The sequence below is a fragment of the Mobula birostris genome, chromosome 12, assembly GCF_030028105.1.
Source record: "Mobula birostris isolate sMobBir1 chromosome 12, sMobBir1.hap1, whole genome shotgun sequence".
NCBI lineage: Eukaryota > Metazoa > Chordata > Chondrichthyes > Myliobatiformes > Myliobatidae > Mobula > Mobula birostris.
The window spans coordinates 3,608,361-3,626,173 of NC_092381.1; the positions used below are offsets into that span (position 1 = coordinate 3,608,361).

The 17,813-nt window shown below is 46.9% G+C and overlaps 1 protein-coding gene across 6 annotated transcripts in view; it reads right to left on the minus strand.

Annotated features, from left to right (window-relative positions):
• Window positions 1–17,813, minus strand: part of slc44a5b (solute carrier family 44 member 5b) — a 196,793-nt gene that overhangs the window by 109,243 nt on the left and 69,737 nt on the right. For all 6 annotated transcript variants that reach the window (XM_072273265.1, XM_072273269.1, XM_072273266.1 and 3 more), the window contains one exon: window positions 3,885–3,933. In XM_072273265.1, the coding sequence (XP_072129366.1) occupies window positions 3,885–3,933 (49 nt within the window). The remainder of the gene's footprint in view (window positions 1–3,884; window positions 3,934–17,813) is intronic.

Below are 17,813 nucleotides of genomic sequence, written 5' to 3' on the forward strand. Positions count from 1 at the left end.
AGAATTAATACCTTTATTTTTCCAAAGTAGGAAAATTGGATCACTCAAAACTACTATCCCTAATCAGACTGTGCTTCTCCAAATACTCATAAACCCCATCTCTAAGAACCCTCTCTAATAATTTACTCACTGGTCTATCATTCCCAGGGTTATCCCCACTCCCTTTCTTGAACAAAGGAACAACATTTGCGACTCTCAAATTCTCTGCACACTCCTGTTACCCATGAGAACACAAAGGTCATCTTCAAAGATGCAGTAATCTCTTCCCTTCCTTCCTGTAGTAACCTTGCGTATATCCTGTCTGGCCCCGAGGATTTATCCATCCTGATGTTTTTCAAGAGTTTCCATACATTGTCCTCCACACATCAACATGTTTCAGCATATTAGCCTGGTTCACACTGTCCTCACAAACGTCAAGGTCCCTCTCTTTGGTGAACGCTGAAGCAAAGGATTCATTAAGAGCCTCCCTTACCTCCAGCAACTCCAGTCATGTTTGCTCTTCCTCTCTGATCAGTGTTACCCTTACTCTAGTTATCCTTGTAAGATGCCTTGGGGGTCTTCCTCATCTCACTTTCAAAGGTCTTCTATGGCCCCTTTTAGCTCTCCTAAGTCCTTTATTAAGCTCCTTCATGGCTTTCTTGCCACCCTCTAGAGCCCGATCTCACCTTTGCTTCCTAAACTTATGGAAGCTTCTTTCTTCCCCTTGACTAAATGTCCCGCATCTCTTGTCAACTCATGGTTCCTTCGCCCTACCATTTATTCCCGCCTCAGTGGGACAAACCTACCCAGAACCCGATGCAAGTGCCCCCTAAACGAACCCTCATTTCCACTGTGCTTCTCGAGAGGAGGCGCCAGAGGTGGTGTGGCATGGCAGGTGTCCACGCTGAGTTAAAGACTGGTCCCTCCCACCCGTGCTACCCTCCGGTGTTCGCTCAGTGGAAAACCAGCCGGATTGGGTTTGTCTGCGGCCGCACTAGCCCGTGATGATCAGACTGTTGTGGGCTTGTTCTTGCCAGCAACATCCATGCACCATCAATCGACAGGACATGACACTCAGGCACTTGGGCCAGATTATTATTCTTTTGTGTGACTGTATGTTTGCTGCTATTTTATGTGTGCTATATATGTCTTGTGCTGTGAGTGACTGTTGGTACTGTGGTTTACACCTTGGCCCCAGAGTAACACTGTTTTCTCTGGGTATTCATATATGGTTCAATGACAATTAAGTTCCTGTGTAATAGCATCATAATTAGCCCTCTCTCAATAAAATACTTCCCCACAGTGTTCCCTCTATCCATATCTTGAGGCCTGAGGCTCTCCTTGGTCAAGGTGGACTGGTTTTAAGGTGCCAGTAGCACGCCTTTGCCCTTCTCCTGTCAGTAGAAACGGTTCCACAGGGCTTAATAGCTAAACCACACGTGAAGGCCAGGAGCTGGACTTGGTTGTCGGAGGCCATTTCAGACACACTACTGGGACCTTATCCCTCCTCCCCTCGTCCATGGCAAGCTAAAGGTAAGATAAAGGAGGGAGTGAAAGATTACCGTCCCTGGACAACTTCAGTGAAACTGATGGGTTTACTGTACATCCGTGGAAAGACTCACACTCACCGAGATTGAGACTGATCTTAAATGCAGAATTGAAGAACTTATCAAATTTCAAATGCCCATCTGTGCTGGGATTGCAAGCTGATGGATTGACCCTCCGGAGTGTGAATTTAACTGGACTGTTGCCTCGGTGTTGTTGCTGATAATAAAATAACTGTACGCAGAACACACATTCTTGAACAACTCAAACATACTTTATTTCACTTGTGCACAAGGAGAACAGCATGACCCCGTCTCACACACTGTTCCAAAACTGGGACAGAAAACTGCTATTTGAATTGACTCATCAGTTACGGACATTGAGCATCTGGTAAATTATGTTTGAATTCCTTACTTGCAAGATCAATCGCCATTCACAATGGAGGTGTTAAAAATCAATCAAAACTACAAACAGTCAACCAATCACACTTTGAAGTTAGTAAAGCAATTGCCTCTTAGCTTGTATGTGTGGTGTGTGGTGTGTGTGTGTGGTGTGTGTCTGTGGTGTGTGTGTGTGTGTGTGTGTGGTGTGTGTGTGTGTGGTGTGTGTGGTGTGTGTGTGGTGTGTGTGGTGTGTGGTGTGTGTGTGTGGTGTGTGTCTGTGGTGTGTGTGTGTGTGTGGTGTGTGTGTGTGTGCTGTGTGTGGTGTGTGTGTGTGTGTGTGTGTGTGTGTGTGTGTGGTGTGTGTGTGGTGTGTGTGTGTGTGTGTGGTGTGTGTGTGTGTGCGGTGTGTGTGGTGTGTGTGTGTGGTGTGTGTCTGTGTGTGTGTGTGTGTGTGTGTGTGGTGTGTGTGGTGTGTGTGGTGTGTGTGTGTGTGTGTGGTGTGTGTGTGTGGTGTGTGTGTGGTGTGTGTGTGTGTGTGGTGTGTGTGTGGTGTGTGTGTGTGTGGTGTGTGTGTGATGTGTGTGTGTGGTGTGTGTGGTGTGTGTGTGTGTGTGTGTGGTGTGTGTGTGGTGTCTGTGGTGTGTGTGTGTGTGGTGTGTGTGATGTGCATGTGTGTGGTGTGTGTGTGTGTGATGTGTGGGTGAGTGTGTGTGTGTGTGTGGTGTGTGTGTGTGTGGTGTGTGTGTGGTGTGGTGTGGTGTGTGTGTGTGGTGTGTGTGTGGTGCGTGTGTGTGGGTGAGTGTGTGTGTGTGTGTGGTGTGTGTGTGTGGTGCGTGTGTGTGGGTGAGTGTGTGTGTGTGGTGTGGTGTGTGTGTGGTGTGGTGTGGTGTGTTGTGTGGTGTGTGTGTGTGGGTGAGTGTGTGTGTGTGTGGTGTGTGTGTGTGTATATATGTGTGGTGTGTGTGTGTGTGTATGTGGTGTGGTGTGTGTGTGTGTGTGTTGTGCGTGGTGTGTGTCTGTATATATGTAGTGTATGTGTGGTGTGTGTGTGGTGTGTGTGTGTGGTGTGGTGTGTTGTGTGGTGTGTGTGTGTGTGTGTGTGTGTGTGGTGTGTGTGTGTGTGTGTGTGTGTGTGTACGTATGCAGGTTGGATCGCTTATCTCGTATCCACCCCCTGCAGTGCAAAGGGAAGCTCTGCTCTTTAAACGGGCTCTGGCCTGGGCAGTCTGCACTCTGTCTGTAGCTGGCTTCCCAACCCTTCGTATGCCATGGAGGCTTACCATTAACCAAGGGGGCCATGGGAACGCACACCCTGACTCTACCCTCGTTACACAGGACAACTCAAGCCAATATCGCAAACACGAGGAAATCAGCAGATGCTGGAATTTCAAGCAACACACACAAAATGCTGGTGAATGCAGCAGGCCAGGCAGCATCTCTAGGAAGAGGTACAGTCCTGACGAAGGCTCTTGGCCCGAAACGTCAACTGTACCTCTTCCTGTAGATGCTGCCTGGCCTGTTGCGTTCACCAGCATTTTTTGTGCGTGTTGCTCAAGCCAATATCACCCAGATTCCATTTTCAGCTTCAAAAACTCCCGCATCACTGACCCTGACATACCTTCAGGCAACATTGAAGGCCTCTTCAGGAGCAGTGGTGCTGGATTCTTAATAACCCCACACTGTGCCAGATGTTGCGTCCAAACTCCCAGGGACGGGTCCACTTCTAACCCCATATCGTTAACACCAACGTGAAAAATGGGGTTCTAAACCACTCCCTGTCTCCGTAAACCATCTGGCCCCTACACCCCTCCTGTCTCTGTGACCCCTTCAACCACGACCCCTCCACATCACTGGTGACTGCCTACCTAGCCCAGAGCTGTGGAACGTGCTCTCTTTTGAGTCTAGCTGATGCTGTCTGCAGTTGACAACTTTGTGGCCTAAGTTATCACAGTCTGTCCGGGGGAGGTGGTAGCTCACCTGTTATGAATGGGTCCCTTGAATGTCGGGTCGAATTTCCGAGGCTCACCTAAAAGAGAGAAAAATACACACAATGTATTAATTCACCACCGTGGAAACAGAACTGAACATCATTCCAGACATTTTGGCTGTTTTCCTCTTAGTGCCACACTCACTCAGTACCACCCCTCCCACAGTGTCCCCTCCCTCAGTACCACCCCTCCCACAGTGTGACCCTCCCTCAATACCACTCCCCCCACAGTGTGACCCTCCCTCAGTACCGCCCCTCCCACAGTGTGACCCTCCCTCAGTACCGCCCCCCCACAGTGTGACCCTCCTTCAGTACCGCCCCTCCCAGTGTGACCCTCCCTCAGCACTACCCCTCCCACAGTGTGACCCTCCCTCAGTACCACCCCTCCCATAGTGTGACTCTCCCTCAGTACCACCCCTCCCACAGTGTGACCCTCCCTCAGCACCGCCCCTCCCACAGTGTGACCCTCCCTCAGCACCGCCCCTCCCACAGTGTGACCCTCCCTCATTACCACTCCCCCCACAGTGTGACCCTTCCTCAGTACCGCCCCTCCCAGTGTGACCCTCCCCTCCCACAGTGTGACCCTCTCTCAGTACCACCCCTCCCACAGTGTGACTCTCCCTCAGTACCACCTTCCCAAAGTGTGACCCTCCCTCAGTACCGCCCCTCCCACAATGTGACCCTCCCTCACTACCACCCCTCCCACAGTGTGACCCTCCCTCGGTACCACCCCTCCCACAGTGTGACCCTCCCTCGGTACCACCCCCCCACAGTGTGACCCTCCCTCAGTACCACCCCCCCACAGAGTGACCCTCCCTCAGTACCACCCCTCCCACAGTGTGACCCTCCCTCGGTACCACCCCCCCACAGTGTGACCCTCCCTCAGTACCACCCCCCCACAGAGTGACCCTCCCTCGGTACCACCCCTCCCACAGTGTGTGACCCTCCCTCGGTACCACCCCTCCGACAGTGTGACCCTCCCTCGGTACCACCCCTCCCACAGTGTGACTCTCCCTCGGTACCACCCCCCCACAGTGTGACTCTCCCTCGGTACCACCCCCCCACAGTGTGACCCTCCCTCGGTACCATCCCTCCCACAGTGTGACCCTCCCTCGGTACCATCCCTCCCACAGTGTGACCCTCCCTCGGTACCACCCCTCCGACAGTGTGACCCTCCCTCGGTACCACCCCTCCGACAGTGTGACCCTCCCTCGGTACCACCCCTCCGACAGTGTGACCCTCCCTCGGTACCACCCCTCCCACAGTGTGACCCTCCCTCGGTACCACCCCTCCGACAGTCTGACCCTCCCTCGGTACCACCCCTCCCACAGTGTGACCCTCCCTCGGTACCACCCCCCCACAGAGTGACCCTCCCTCGGTACCACCCCTCCCACAGTGTGACACTCCCTCGGTACCACCCCCCCAACAGAGTGACCCTCCCTCGGTACCACCCCTCCCACAGTGTGACCCTCCCTCGGTACCACCCCCCCCACAGTGTGACCCTCCATCAGTACCACCCCCCCACAGAGTGACCCTCCCTTAGTACCACCCCTCCCACAGTGTGACCCTCCCTCGGTAACACCCCTCCCACAGTGTGACCCTCCCTCGGTACCACCCCCCCCCACAGAGTGACCCTCCCTCGGTACCACCCCTCCCACAGTCTGACCCTCCCTCGGTACCACCCCTCCCACAGTGTGACTCTCCCTCGGCACCACCCCTCCCACAGTGTGACCCTCCCTCAGTACCACCCCTCCCACAGTGTGACCCTCCCTCAGTACCACCCCTCCGACAGTCTGACCCACCCTCGGTACCACCCCTCCCACAGTGTGACCCTCCCTCAGTACCACCCCTCCCACAGTGTGACCCTCCCTCGGTACCACCCTTCCCACAGTGTGCCCCTCTCTCAGTACGAACCCCCCCCACAGTGTGACCCTCCCTCAGTACCACCCCTCCCTCAGTGACCTGTTATGTTTTGTGTTGCCAAGACATAGAGTGAGTTGAAAGGAAAGCAGGGGAGCCGAGAGACGCCTGATGATGTGTCATTCACGTATTTTCACATGGAACCCATAATGAACTATGCAAACAACAAAGTATGCTTCATCAAACAATATATTTACAATATTGCAGAGATATTACTGATATATTAAATACACAATATGCCCCCCTGCTTACCTATAAACAACACAATAAAGAATCCATCACAACTATATACAGAATAATATATAACGCAACTGCTCTGTGGATATGTGGTTAAGAAGGCACCAGTGTACAATGCTCCCTTGGTCATGAAAATGTCTTTTTTACTTTTTTACAGAGACAGGGAGTGGCTGTTCAGTGAGCGAAAACATCTTGTTAAATCCACTCGCTGGATGTTTTTTTGTTTTTGGCACCATTCTTTGTAAACTCCAGTGTCCGTTGTATGTAAAAATCCCAGGAGATCAGCAGGTTTCTGAGATACTCAAATCACCCTGGGCGGCACCTAATTAATTAACTTGTTTAGTTCAGCTTTTTCCTTAAGGAGGTGCCGGATACGCTCCAGCTAGCACTGCACCCCCGCATTTACATCTGCTTTTCACCTTAAATATGTTTTTGGGACTGTTAGAGCCTGTGATTTACAGCTTGGAGATTGTCTGAGAGACCCAGCGCTTTGCTGTCTCCAAGTCGTTTTTCGGAAGGCAGCACATACTCAGACAGCCTCGATGTGAAGAAACTTCGAGACAGGGTGTGAGCCGACAGTCGACTCCATTTTGCCAGTTAAAGCATCCATTAAGCACCAATTAAAGCTTTGAGAAAGATTGAGACACCGAGGTGAATGCGGAGGGTGAATGAGATTTCAGTGCTGACTGCCTGCCTTTTGATCACTGCCGGCGAAGGAATCTGTGAGCAGCATACCACTGTGTGGCTCACTGTGCAGGCATGTAGGCCTCTGTGTTCGTGTGGTGTCCCTCTCCTTCGATGAATGCCAGTGATATGGGAGGGTATCGTGGTTCTGCGTTTATGGATTGGACTATTGTGTTTATGAACTACATGTTTCTTATCGTCCATTCCTTTTCCATTTTGTTGTGCAAGGGGAGGGATTTGGGGGGTTATGTTTTGTTGTGTTCTGTTAGTTATTTTTCCTGGGTGGAGTTTGTTTTTGGGGGGGGGGTTGATGTTCTTCTTCTCTTTTGTGTGGGGGGGGTATTTTCTGGGGTCAATATTCCTGTTCCATTTTGTGTGGGTGGAGGGAGTTTCGGGGGTTGATGATCAGGAGGTCACTCTTTTTTTGGGGGGGGGGGCGCAGTTTGAAGTTTCTCCCTGAACAACTTTTTTGCTTTGTGACTATCTGGAGAAGAAACATTTCAGAGCTGTATTTAGATACATGCTTTGGTAACAAGTGAACCTTTGAACTTTTAATAAATGGCCATCCACACATTGTCAATTTTAAATAGTCCTATTCAGGCCTAAAGATGTTATCGCTGTGGAGGCTTTCTTACTCTTCTTGGATAACATCTTTCCTGACAAGGGGTCACTCTGCTTGGCACTAGAGACTTGAGGTTGTGAAAACAATCTGAGGATTTGGGGCCTCCTCAGTGCTGGGTGTAGGAGTAGATTCTGAAACGCCTACACCAGGAAGTGGTTCTGACAGCTCTGTACACCGTTCTCATCCTTGTCTTGGCTTTTATCTCTCTGATCCATTCCGATTCTTGTTTCTCACCTGGCCCCGGCTTCTTTCTCTCTCTTTATCCCACTCTCGATCCCTTTCTCTTTCTCACATAATCTTTTCTTCAACTAGTTTCTTGTCAGTATCTCAGAATTTGCTAATTTCTTGAGAAATCAAGTCTCATTTATCCTTTTCCAGTTCCACAGAGGTGATGTCAACCTCCTCGTTCTTTTTCCTTTTCCTTTTTCTAGTTTGTGCATCTTGATCTTGGGAAGGTACATTTGGTTCACTGGAGTATTCTCTTAATCCTTCACAATCTGATCTCTCCTCTTGATTTCTTCATCCACATCATCTGACCAGTCCTGTTTTCATCTTTCCATTGTCTCCTTTCTTTTTGGCCTTCCATTCATCCAGCTGGGCTTTGGTCTTTGCATCTACTTTTTGTCTTCCACTTGAAGTTAATGCGATAACCTTACTGCACTCAGAGTAGATTCTGATTCCTTATATTCACAAAAGCCAAATGCTTGCAACTTTCCCAAAGCTCCTTGAACTCTCTTCTAGTTTAAAACCAAGCCACATTTTGCAAGTAACTGCCTGATTAACACCTCAGAAGCTTTCTCAGATACTTTGCCGACAAAAACTGTTGTGACCAGGCCACTGTTTTCATCTCTTTCACAATTCCTCTAAGCATCATGGTCCTTCCCTCTCTGTTCCTCTTTCCCTCTCTCTCTCTCCCTCACACACACACTCCCCCACCCCCTCTCCCTCCCTCCCCCCACTCCGTACTCCAGTTGTGAACAACCACGGACTTGGTTCCTCACTGACTCAGACTGACCTGGGCTCCTCCTCAGCCCCAGCGGTTCGTTACCCAACAGCCGGATCAGTGTTCTGCTGCCCAAGTGCCCGTATGCAGCGAGAGAAAACCAAGGCAGGTCAAAGCGAATGTCATTTTAACCTTGAGTAACGCATACAAAATGCCAGAGGAACTTAGCAGGTCAGGCAGCATGCACAGAGGGGGATATACAGTCAATATTTCAGGCAAGACCATCATCAGGACTGGAACGGGAGGGGGTAGAAGCCAGAATGAGAAGGTGGGGGGAGGGGAAGCAGTAGACGCTGGCAGGTGACAGGCGAGACCAGGTAAGTGGGTGGGGGGTGGTAGAGATGAAGTGAGAAGCTGGGAAGGGGGAGAGAGCTGAAGAAGGAACCTGATGGGGGTGAGATCAGCCCCATGGAAGGGAAACCCCGTTTTCTGAGAAAAAGAGCATCCTTGATGTCCTGGAAAAGAAAGCCTCAACCCAAGACAGGTGTGGCACCGTCGAAGGAACTGAGAAACAGGGACAGGATTTTTACAGGTAAAGTATTGTCAAGATAGCTGTGAGAGTCAGTAAGTTTATAAAAGATATCAGCGGACAGACCATCTCCAGAGACGGAGACAGAGAGATTGAGAAAGGGGGAGGGAGGAGGCAGAAACAGATCAGTTGAATTTGAGGGCAGATGGAATTTTGAGTTGAAGTTGATGAAGTCAACGAGCTCAGCATGGGTGCAGGAAGCAGCACCAATGGCGTTGTCAACGTAGCAGAGAAGAACTTGGGGAGCATTACCGGGGAAGGCTTGGAACGTGGACTGTTCTAGATAGCCAACAAAAAGGCAGGTACAGCAGGGGTCACAGCTACACCTTGGTTTGGTAAAAGTGGGACTAGGCAAAAGAGAAGCAAATCAATCTTCACCACATCCACGTACTCTGTCTTTGGACAAATCGTGTAATTCATCAGAAGGACAATCTAGTGTCTCAACAACCTCCAATCATGGGGAGAGGCTGAACAGGTGCTAGGGCAGTCCTGAGCTTCCTGTGTCCTGTCACTCTCCACTGTTCTCCCAGTCTGACCACACACCCCCCACTGCAGCCCCACCCAGTCAGTGAACAGCACCCTATCTTCTGTAAACACGAGGAATTCTGCAGATGCTGGAAATTCAAGCAACACACATCAAAGTTGCTGGTGAACGCAGCAGGCTAGGCTGCATCTCTAGGAAGAGATGCAGTCGACGTTTCGGACCGAGACTCTTCGTCAGGACTGTACCTCTTCCTAGAGATGCTGCCTGACCTGCTGCATTCACCAGCAACTTTGATGTGTGTAACCCTATCTTCTGACTGGGCCCTTACAGCTTTTAGGAGTCAACCGTAAGTTCAACAGGTCCTGATGTCCAACATATCCAATGAACAGAGTTACCCATTACTTCTAGTATAACAGAAAATAAGAGTGGGAAGTCCATTCAGCCCTTCAAAAGTGTTCTAGATGACATCCTCATTGATCCTCTACCTCAATGCCATTTTCCTGCTCTCTCTGCACACCTTAAATTCATTGTGCATCTGAAAATCTGTCAATCTCATACACACAGGGACTTGGCGTCAGCAGCCCTCAGGGGAGAGAATTCCACAGGTTCACCACCCTCTGTTGAAGAATTTTCTCCACATCTCAGCCCGAATGTGTGACCCCATATCCTCAAATCGCTGGAAACACCCAACCAGCCAGGCGGGGTCTGTTGAGACAGAAACAGTACACATCTCAGGCCAGGACACCTCATGAGAAGTTCTTAAGTTTTCTGGGCCTGAAACATTGACTCTTTCTCCCTCCAGAATATGTTTCAGATTTCCACCCCTTGTACTTCACTCCCACAATTCCAGGAGTCATTCTGAGGTACTTTGGCTATTCTTCCCCCTTTGACCACTCTCCCCCTTTGGCAAGGAGATTGTTATCACACATACTGTACACTCACAAACCTTCCCCTTCACCTGGCTTCACCTATAACCTGCCAGCTTGTACACCTTCCCCACCCCCACTTTCTTATTCTGGCTTCTTCCACCTTCCTTTCCAGTCCTGACGAAAGATCTCAGACCAAAACGTTGACTGTTTATTCCCCTCCATAGATGCTGCCTGACCTGCTGAGCTCCTCCAGCATTTTGTGTGTGTTGCTCTGGATTTTCAGCATCTGCAGAATCTCTTATGTTTATGTTATCACACAATACGCCCCATGTCTTTATGGAGTTCATAGAGTTACACACCATGGAATCAAGCTAGTATCTATGAAGGGTCTCGGCCCAAATCATCGACTGTACTCTGCTGCCTGGCCTGCTGAGTTCCTCCAGCATCTTGTGGGTGTTGCTTGGATTTCCAGCATCTGCAGATTTTCTCTTGTTTGTGATTTTTCTCTTCGCTAAATGCCTTCTGGACATTTAAGAAACTCTATATAGGATTAGGTAGGAAGGAAGGGTTAGATTAATCTTAGAGAAGGTTATAAAGTTGGCATATTGTGGGTAGTTTGGCCTGTACTGTGCTGTACTGTCCTATATTCAAACCAGAAGACCATAAAAAAGCTGTGGAAAGCGGCCAATGCGTGAGTGGGCCAGTGAAGGAGTGGAGCTTTGAGGCTTTGACTCGAGAGATTCTGGCAGTTTTGGCAGTTGGACTGTGCAATCAAGTCAATCAAGATTTGAATAGCTCAGCAGAAAGCAGTTTTTCTTCTTCTTCAATTTCCAGCTGTTTAGTTGCATCTAGGCGTATTACAGCCCTCCACAGGATGTATAATTAATTATAGAACTTCAAGGAACTCAAATTCTCGCATACAACCTCGTCTCACGTATGAACTGAATAATAGACTCTTCAATCAGATGTTGATTCTCTTGATAGAAAACCAAAATAAATTTAAGCCAGATAGCCTCTTAAACAACATGCTTCTTTCAGTTTTGTATCGATTACAGCTCAGCAAAACATGCTGGACTGTCTCTGGACTACCACAGTCACATAATCCAGTAGGATGTTTTCCTATTATAGTTTAGCCCACAATGCCCCAACCTAAGTCTTGTAAATTTCACCATATCTCTACGACTTAAAAGGTAATAGTCTGAGACCTTTTTAACTAGTGGTTGACTGGAAAAATAATGCCTGCCCCTTAATTCATTTTTCCAATCCTCCTGCCACTTCTTCTCTATACCTTTTTTAATCCTACTTCTCAATTCTGCTCTGCCTAGGGGAACTCTAATTTCTACTTACCTGCTCTGTAACGAAGACTTTGCAATGCCATCCACAATTTTATTTTCCTCCACCCTAGCATGCCCAGGTATCCATGAAAATCTAACTGCACAACCCATCTTCTCTACTCTAAACAACACTAAGAGAATCTCAATAACCATGTCAGGACGAGCTTTTGATTTACTCCCTTTTATAGACTCTAAGGCAGCAGCAGAATCTGAACAAATGATAACCCTACGTGGTCGAGAGTCTTCTATCCACCATAAGGCCCAGAGGATTGCTAATCATTCTGTTGCAAAGACAGAAACACCATCTGAAACCCGGTGACCAATCTTAACTCCAAGTTAAGACACCTACATCCCAAATCCTGCCCTGCTGCTCTCTGGGTCCACTGAGCCATCAGTAAAAATCTTCAGATAAGATCCCCATTTATTATTTAAATACTCATTTGTGATCAACGCTGATGAAATTGCACTGCTTCCTTGAAGCTGAAAAAGGAGGAATAGGACTACTTCTGGTTCCGGCAAGAGCCAAAAAGGAACGGGTGGCAAGCAAATTGGGTCAGCTATGTCTTCCTCAGTCAGTTTCAATTTCACAGCCCAGTTATTAACCAAATCTAAAAATGGATATCTTTTAATTTTACTTTGGTGCTCCCACTTCCCCTGCAAAAGACACTTGGATGGACAGCTGTGATTGAATCCATTTAGTTTTACCCAATACCGCAGGCCCAACTGAATTCGTCTTAAATGTAGAGGCACTTCTCCCATCTCCACACATAATGCCGGGACTGATGTTGTTCTAAAAGCTCCACAACAGAGTCTAAGTGGTTTGGACTGCACAGTGTCTAGTTTTCCAAGCACTGCCGTAGCAGCGGAACCATAAGCAATACAACCATAATCTATAACTGATCTAATCGTAGCTGGATATATTAAGTACATAGTTTCCCGCCCTGCTCCCCAGTCACATCCAGCAATACTTCTCATAACACTTAAAACTTTCTCACACTTGCCAATTGTTTTATCTATATGAACCCTCCAAGTTAGTCTTTCATCAAACCAGACACCTAAAAACTTGAATACCTTGACTCTTTCTAGTGGAGAATCATATAGACACAATTCGCAATCAGGAATCTTTCTTCTAAAGCCAAAAATCATGTACTTGGACTTAGAAGCAGAAATCCTGAAACCCCATTTATTACCCCAGTTTTCAACTAATCTTAAAGCCTTTTGTACCTGCCTTAATATATACTTGATGTTTCTTCCTCCTTTCCAGATTGCACCATCGTCTGCAAACAATGATTTACCAAATCCTGTCCCTACCTGATCAAAGATATCGTTTATCATGACAGTAAAAAGAACTGGACTAATGACACTTCCTTGAGGGGTACCATTACCTATTTTAACTGACTTGGAGCTTGTTCCGCCTATTCTTACTTGAATTGTCCTTTGCTTAAAGAAATCTTTGATCCAATTAAACATTCTACCTCTAATTCCTGCATAATAGAGTTTAATTAATAAGCCATCCTTCCATAGTGAGTCATATGCTCTTTCAATATCTAGAAATACACTTACCATTACTTCTCTATTTTGAAATGCTTTTTAATATCATGATCTAAAAGGGCAACAGATTCCATTGTTGATCTTCCAGTTCTAAAACCATTTTGATAGGCAGCAAAATGTCCCTTATTTTCCAAAAAATAAACAAGTCTGTTGGTGACCATTTGTTCCATAGTTTTACAAAGCACTGATGTTAAAGCTGTAGGCCGATACGAACTAGGACTAGACGCGTCCTTACCTGGCTTTAAAACTGAACTACCACCGCATGCTTCCATTCTACTGGTAATTTTCCTTCTTTCCACACTGAATTAAACAATGCTAGAATTTCTATCAATACAGAGTCATCTAAATGCTTAAGCAATTCATAACACAGTCCATCTCTACTAGGAGAAGTGTTTGAACCTGATTGGACAGCTTCCTGCAATTCCTGAAGGGAGAAAAACAAATTTATGGAGCTATTATCATCCACACTCCTGTCCAATTTCCAACTTTCCTTTAAGATAATTTCCTTTCTCAAATCACCTAACTCTCCAGAACTGTGTAACGCTTAGAACATCTCTTCAAACATATCAGCCTTTTCCTTATTGGTTACAGCTTCAATATCTCCTTCTAGCAAAGCTGGGATAGATGGTTTCCTATATATCCCTGACATTCTGTGAATGATCGTCCATAGCTTCTTTATAGGTGTCTCTGGGCCCAGGGTTCCAGAAAATCTTCTCCAACTATCCCTCTTTGCATTTTTAATTACTCTCCTTGCTACTGCTCTTTCCTTTTTATACTCCATAACATTATCTAACACTGGGTACTTTCTTAATTTCCTGTAAGCTCTAATTCTGTTTCTTACTGCTATATCACAATTTTTATTCCACCACGGAACTAATGCTCGAGCCTTAAGTACATTCCGTAGCGGAATAGTCAACTGAGCAACTTTATGAATTATGGAACAGAGGGATTCACTCCAATCGTCTATGGAGCCCTCACTATTAATCTCTTCTATTATATCCACAGCTTTCTCCTGGTACTCATCCCAATGGGCCAAAGAAAAATTATAACTGTCAGACCTCTCCTCAACTTCTACTATCAAATTTCTACCAAATCTACATAATATAGGATAGTGATCACTTCCTAGTGTGTATCTGTCCATAACATCCCATTCCCCAACCCTAGCTAAATTTGAGGAAGTGATAGATAAGTTTAAGTGACTAGAAGTATTCTTTACAATATTAAATCTTGTAGGCCTTCTGTCATTTAGCAGCACCATGTTGTATTTATCTAGAAACTCCTCTATTACCGCTCCATTACTATCTTTACTTTCACTGCCCCATATAGGATTATGGGCATTGAAATCTCCAACCCAGATTACTGGGGATTTTACCTTATTCATAATTTCATCCAAATCTGATAACATCATATTACCTGGATTATAAAAGTTAATCAAAGTTATTTGACCACGAGAGCTCCAAACCTCCACAGCCACAATTTCAAGGTTAGATTTAAAATCAAGCCTTCTAAACTGGAGTCCTGTTTTTATGAAAGTTGCACAACCTCCACCAGATTTACCTGTTCTGTCAGCTCTCAAACTATCCTATCCAGGGATCACAAAACCTAAATGAGGCTTTAACCATGTCTTCTGTATACAGATCAAATCAGACTTGTCTTTAAAAGTTCCAACAAATCTTTTTAATTCTTGACCATTTGCAGGTAAACTTCTTGCATTCCATTGTAATATTAAAAACATCCAAATACTAATTATTGGCCTCTTCATCCACATAAAGCTCCTCCCTACTCTCTGATCCCGACAACGGGGAAGTATTCAGTGATTGTTTGTCTGTCATATACTCATGTAATTTTTCCAGTGAAATCTGTTTTATATCAAGGAATCTCTCTGCAGCTCCAACAACTACTTTTATCATATCCGACTTCTTGGCTGTAGTTTTAGCCCCGACCAGTACATCAACAACAAACGCCAAAAAAGACTCTTTAGTCATCAACAACATGCCTGAAGGAGCCATAGTTGGAGAACTCGGAAAGAACTGACTCCCCACCATTCCAATCTTTTCTTTATTTATCCTTTGCTCTCTATCAACTTTCTTTACTGCTTCAGCATATGATTTTTTTTGTTGGATACTAACATCCTGAATCTGCTTTGCTTTACTAAAATACTCACATCCTCTGAACACCGCTATATGGTCCCCTCCACAGTTACTGCATTTAGGCACCGCTGCCTTACATGCTTTAATATCATGATCCTCTCCACATTTCACACATCTTCTTTTACCTCGACATGAACCAGCAATGTGTCCAAATCTCTGACAATTATAACAGCGTAAGGGAGGCCTAATGTATTCTCTAACTTGATAAGACATGCACCCAAGATAGACTCCAGTTGGAAGAACATCACCTACAAAAACCAGAAGAACAGGGGAATCCCAATCACCTCCTTCTCTCGATTTTAATCGTTTGGCTTCAATCACTCGACCACCTTTAATATTGTCCAAAATTTCCTTTTCAGTCATGCCAGACCAAATACCATACATTACCCCTTTAACTCCCTTCCTTTCTTTCAGAGTAATACACTCCACTTCCACAACCAATTTTTCCACCATTTTAGCACTGTTATATTGGTCAATATCTTTGCAACAAATTTTCAGCAATCCATTAGACAAAATCTTGGCCTGGAATCCTTTACCGATTTGGTTCTCTAATTCTGCTGCCGCTTTCAAAGGATTAAGGGCTCTAAGTCCTCCTTCTCCTTCCTTCGGACCTTTAATTTTATACAGAACTATAAATTCCTCCAATTCACACATTTTCCTCAATTTGTTGTCCCCCATTACTTCAGGTCTTTCACTTCATGCACCCCTTTTTTGGTTACCCTTACTTCTAGAGTATTCCACATTCTCCCATCCTCCCCCTCCAATCTCAACCCCCCCCGCTCCTTTTTGCAGCCATGGGCTACAAACTAACCCTTTCCAAACTACAAGGCTCCTCCACGCTAAAGTCCCCAGCCACTCAATCAACAGCCCCAACTACTACAGTAATTGGGCCTCACTCCTTGCCTCCTATCCAGAGAGCAGTTGATCAGACAATCAAGATTTGAATAGCTCAGACCCAGCAGAAAGCAGCTGATTGGGTAATTGAGGTCAGGTGACCAAACAGTTTGAACAGCTCAAACAAATAAATAGAGGGATAGCTCAAGAGGAGTGGCCAGTAAGTGAGCGGGCCAGTGAAGGAGTGGAGCTTTGAGGCTTTGACTCTTTGACTCGCGAGGCTTTGACGAGAAGAGGCAGAGGACGAGCTGGTTTCCAGTTAGTCTTTACAATGCCTCCTGAGATGGTGATGTGCCTCTCATGTGAGATGTGGCAGTCTTGGGGGAATGCCTCTCTCCCGCAGAGTCACATCTGCCAGAAGTGCATAAGGCTGGGTGATCTGGAAGACCGTGTAAGGAATCTGGAGCAGCAGCTGGATGACTTTTGACTCATAAGGGAGAATGAGGCAGTCATAGATGAGAGCTACAGGGAGGTAGTCACACCTAGGCTGTCAGAAGCAAGTCGTTGGGTGACAGTCAGAAGGGGGAAAGCGAAGGTGAGCAGACGAGTAGTGCAGAGCACCCCTGTAGCCATTCCCCTGAATAATAAGTTTACCGTCCTGGATACTGTTAGCGGGGACAACCGACCAGGTATGGGCCACAGTGGCAGGGCCTCCGGCACTGAGTCTGACTCTGTGGTGCAAGAGGGTGGGACGGAGAAGAGGAGAGCTGCCGTCATTGGAGACTCTATAGTCAGGGGAGCAGACAGGAGATTTTGTGAACGTAAGAAGGACACCCACATGGTTTGTTGCCTCCCGGGTGCCAGGGTCCGGGATGTCTCTGACCAAGTGCACGACATCCTGATACGAGAGGGAAAGCAACCAGAAGTCGTGATACATGTTGGGACCAACGACATAGGCAGGAAGAGGGATGAGGTCCTGAAGAGTGAGTTTCGGGAACTAGGCAGAAGGCTGAAGAACAGGACCTCAAGGGTGGCGTTCTCAGGATTGCTGCCAGTGCTACGTGACAGTGATGGTAAGAATTGGAGGAGATGGCACTTGAAGGCGTGGCTGAGGAGTTGGTGCAGGGAGCAGGGTTTTAGACTTTTGGATCATTGAGATCTCTTCTGGGGAAGGTGGGACCTGTACAGATTGGATGGGTTGCACCTGAACTCAAGGGGGAGCAATATCCTTGCAGGTAGGTTTGCTAGCATGGTTCGGGAGGGTTTAAACTATTTTGCAAGGGGGATGGGACCCGGAGCGATAGAGCAGTGGAAGAAGTGCATGGAGTAAAGCCAGATCTAACATACAGAGGGGCTTTGAGATAAGAGAAGCAGAATAAACGGTGTAAAGACAGTAAGGTAGAAGGGCTAAAGTGTGTGTACTTCAATGCAAGAAGCATCAGGAACAAAGGTGATGAACTGAGAGCTTGGATACATACATGGAATTATGATGTAGTGGCCATTACAGAGACTTGGCTGGCACCAGGGCAGGAATGGATTCTCAATATTCCTGGATTTCAGTGCTTTAAAAGGGATAGCGAGCAGGGGAAGGGGAGGAGGGGTGGCATTACTGCTCAGGGATACTATTACAGCTACAGAAAGCGTGGGTAATGTAGCAGGATCCTCTTTTGTGTCAGTATGGGTGGAAGTCAGGAACAGGAAG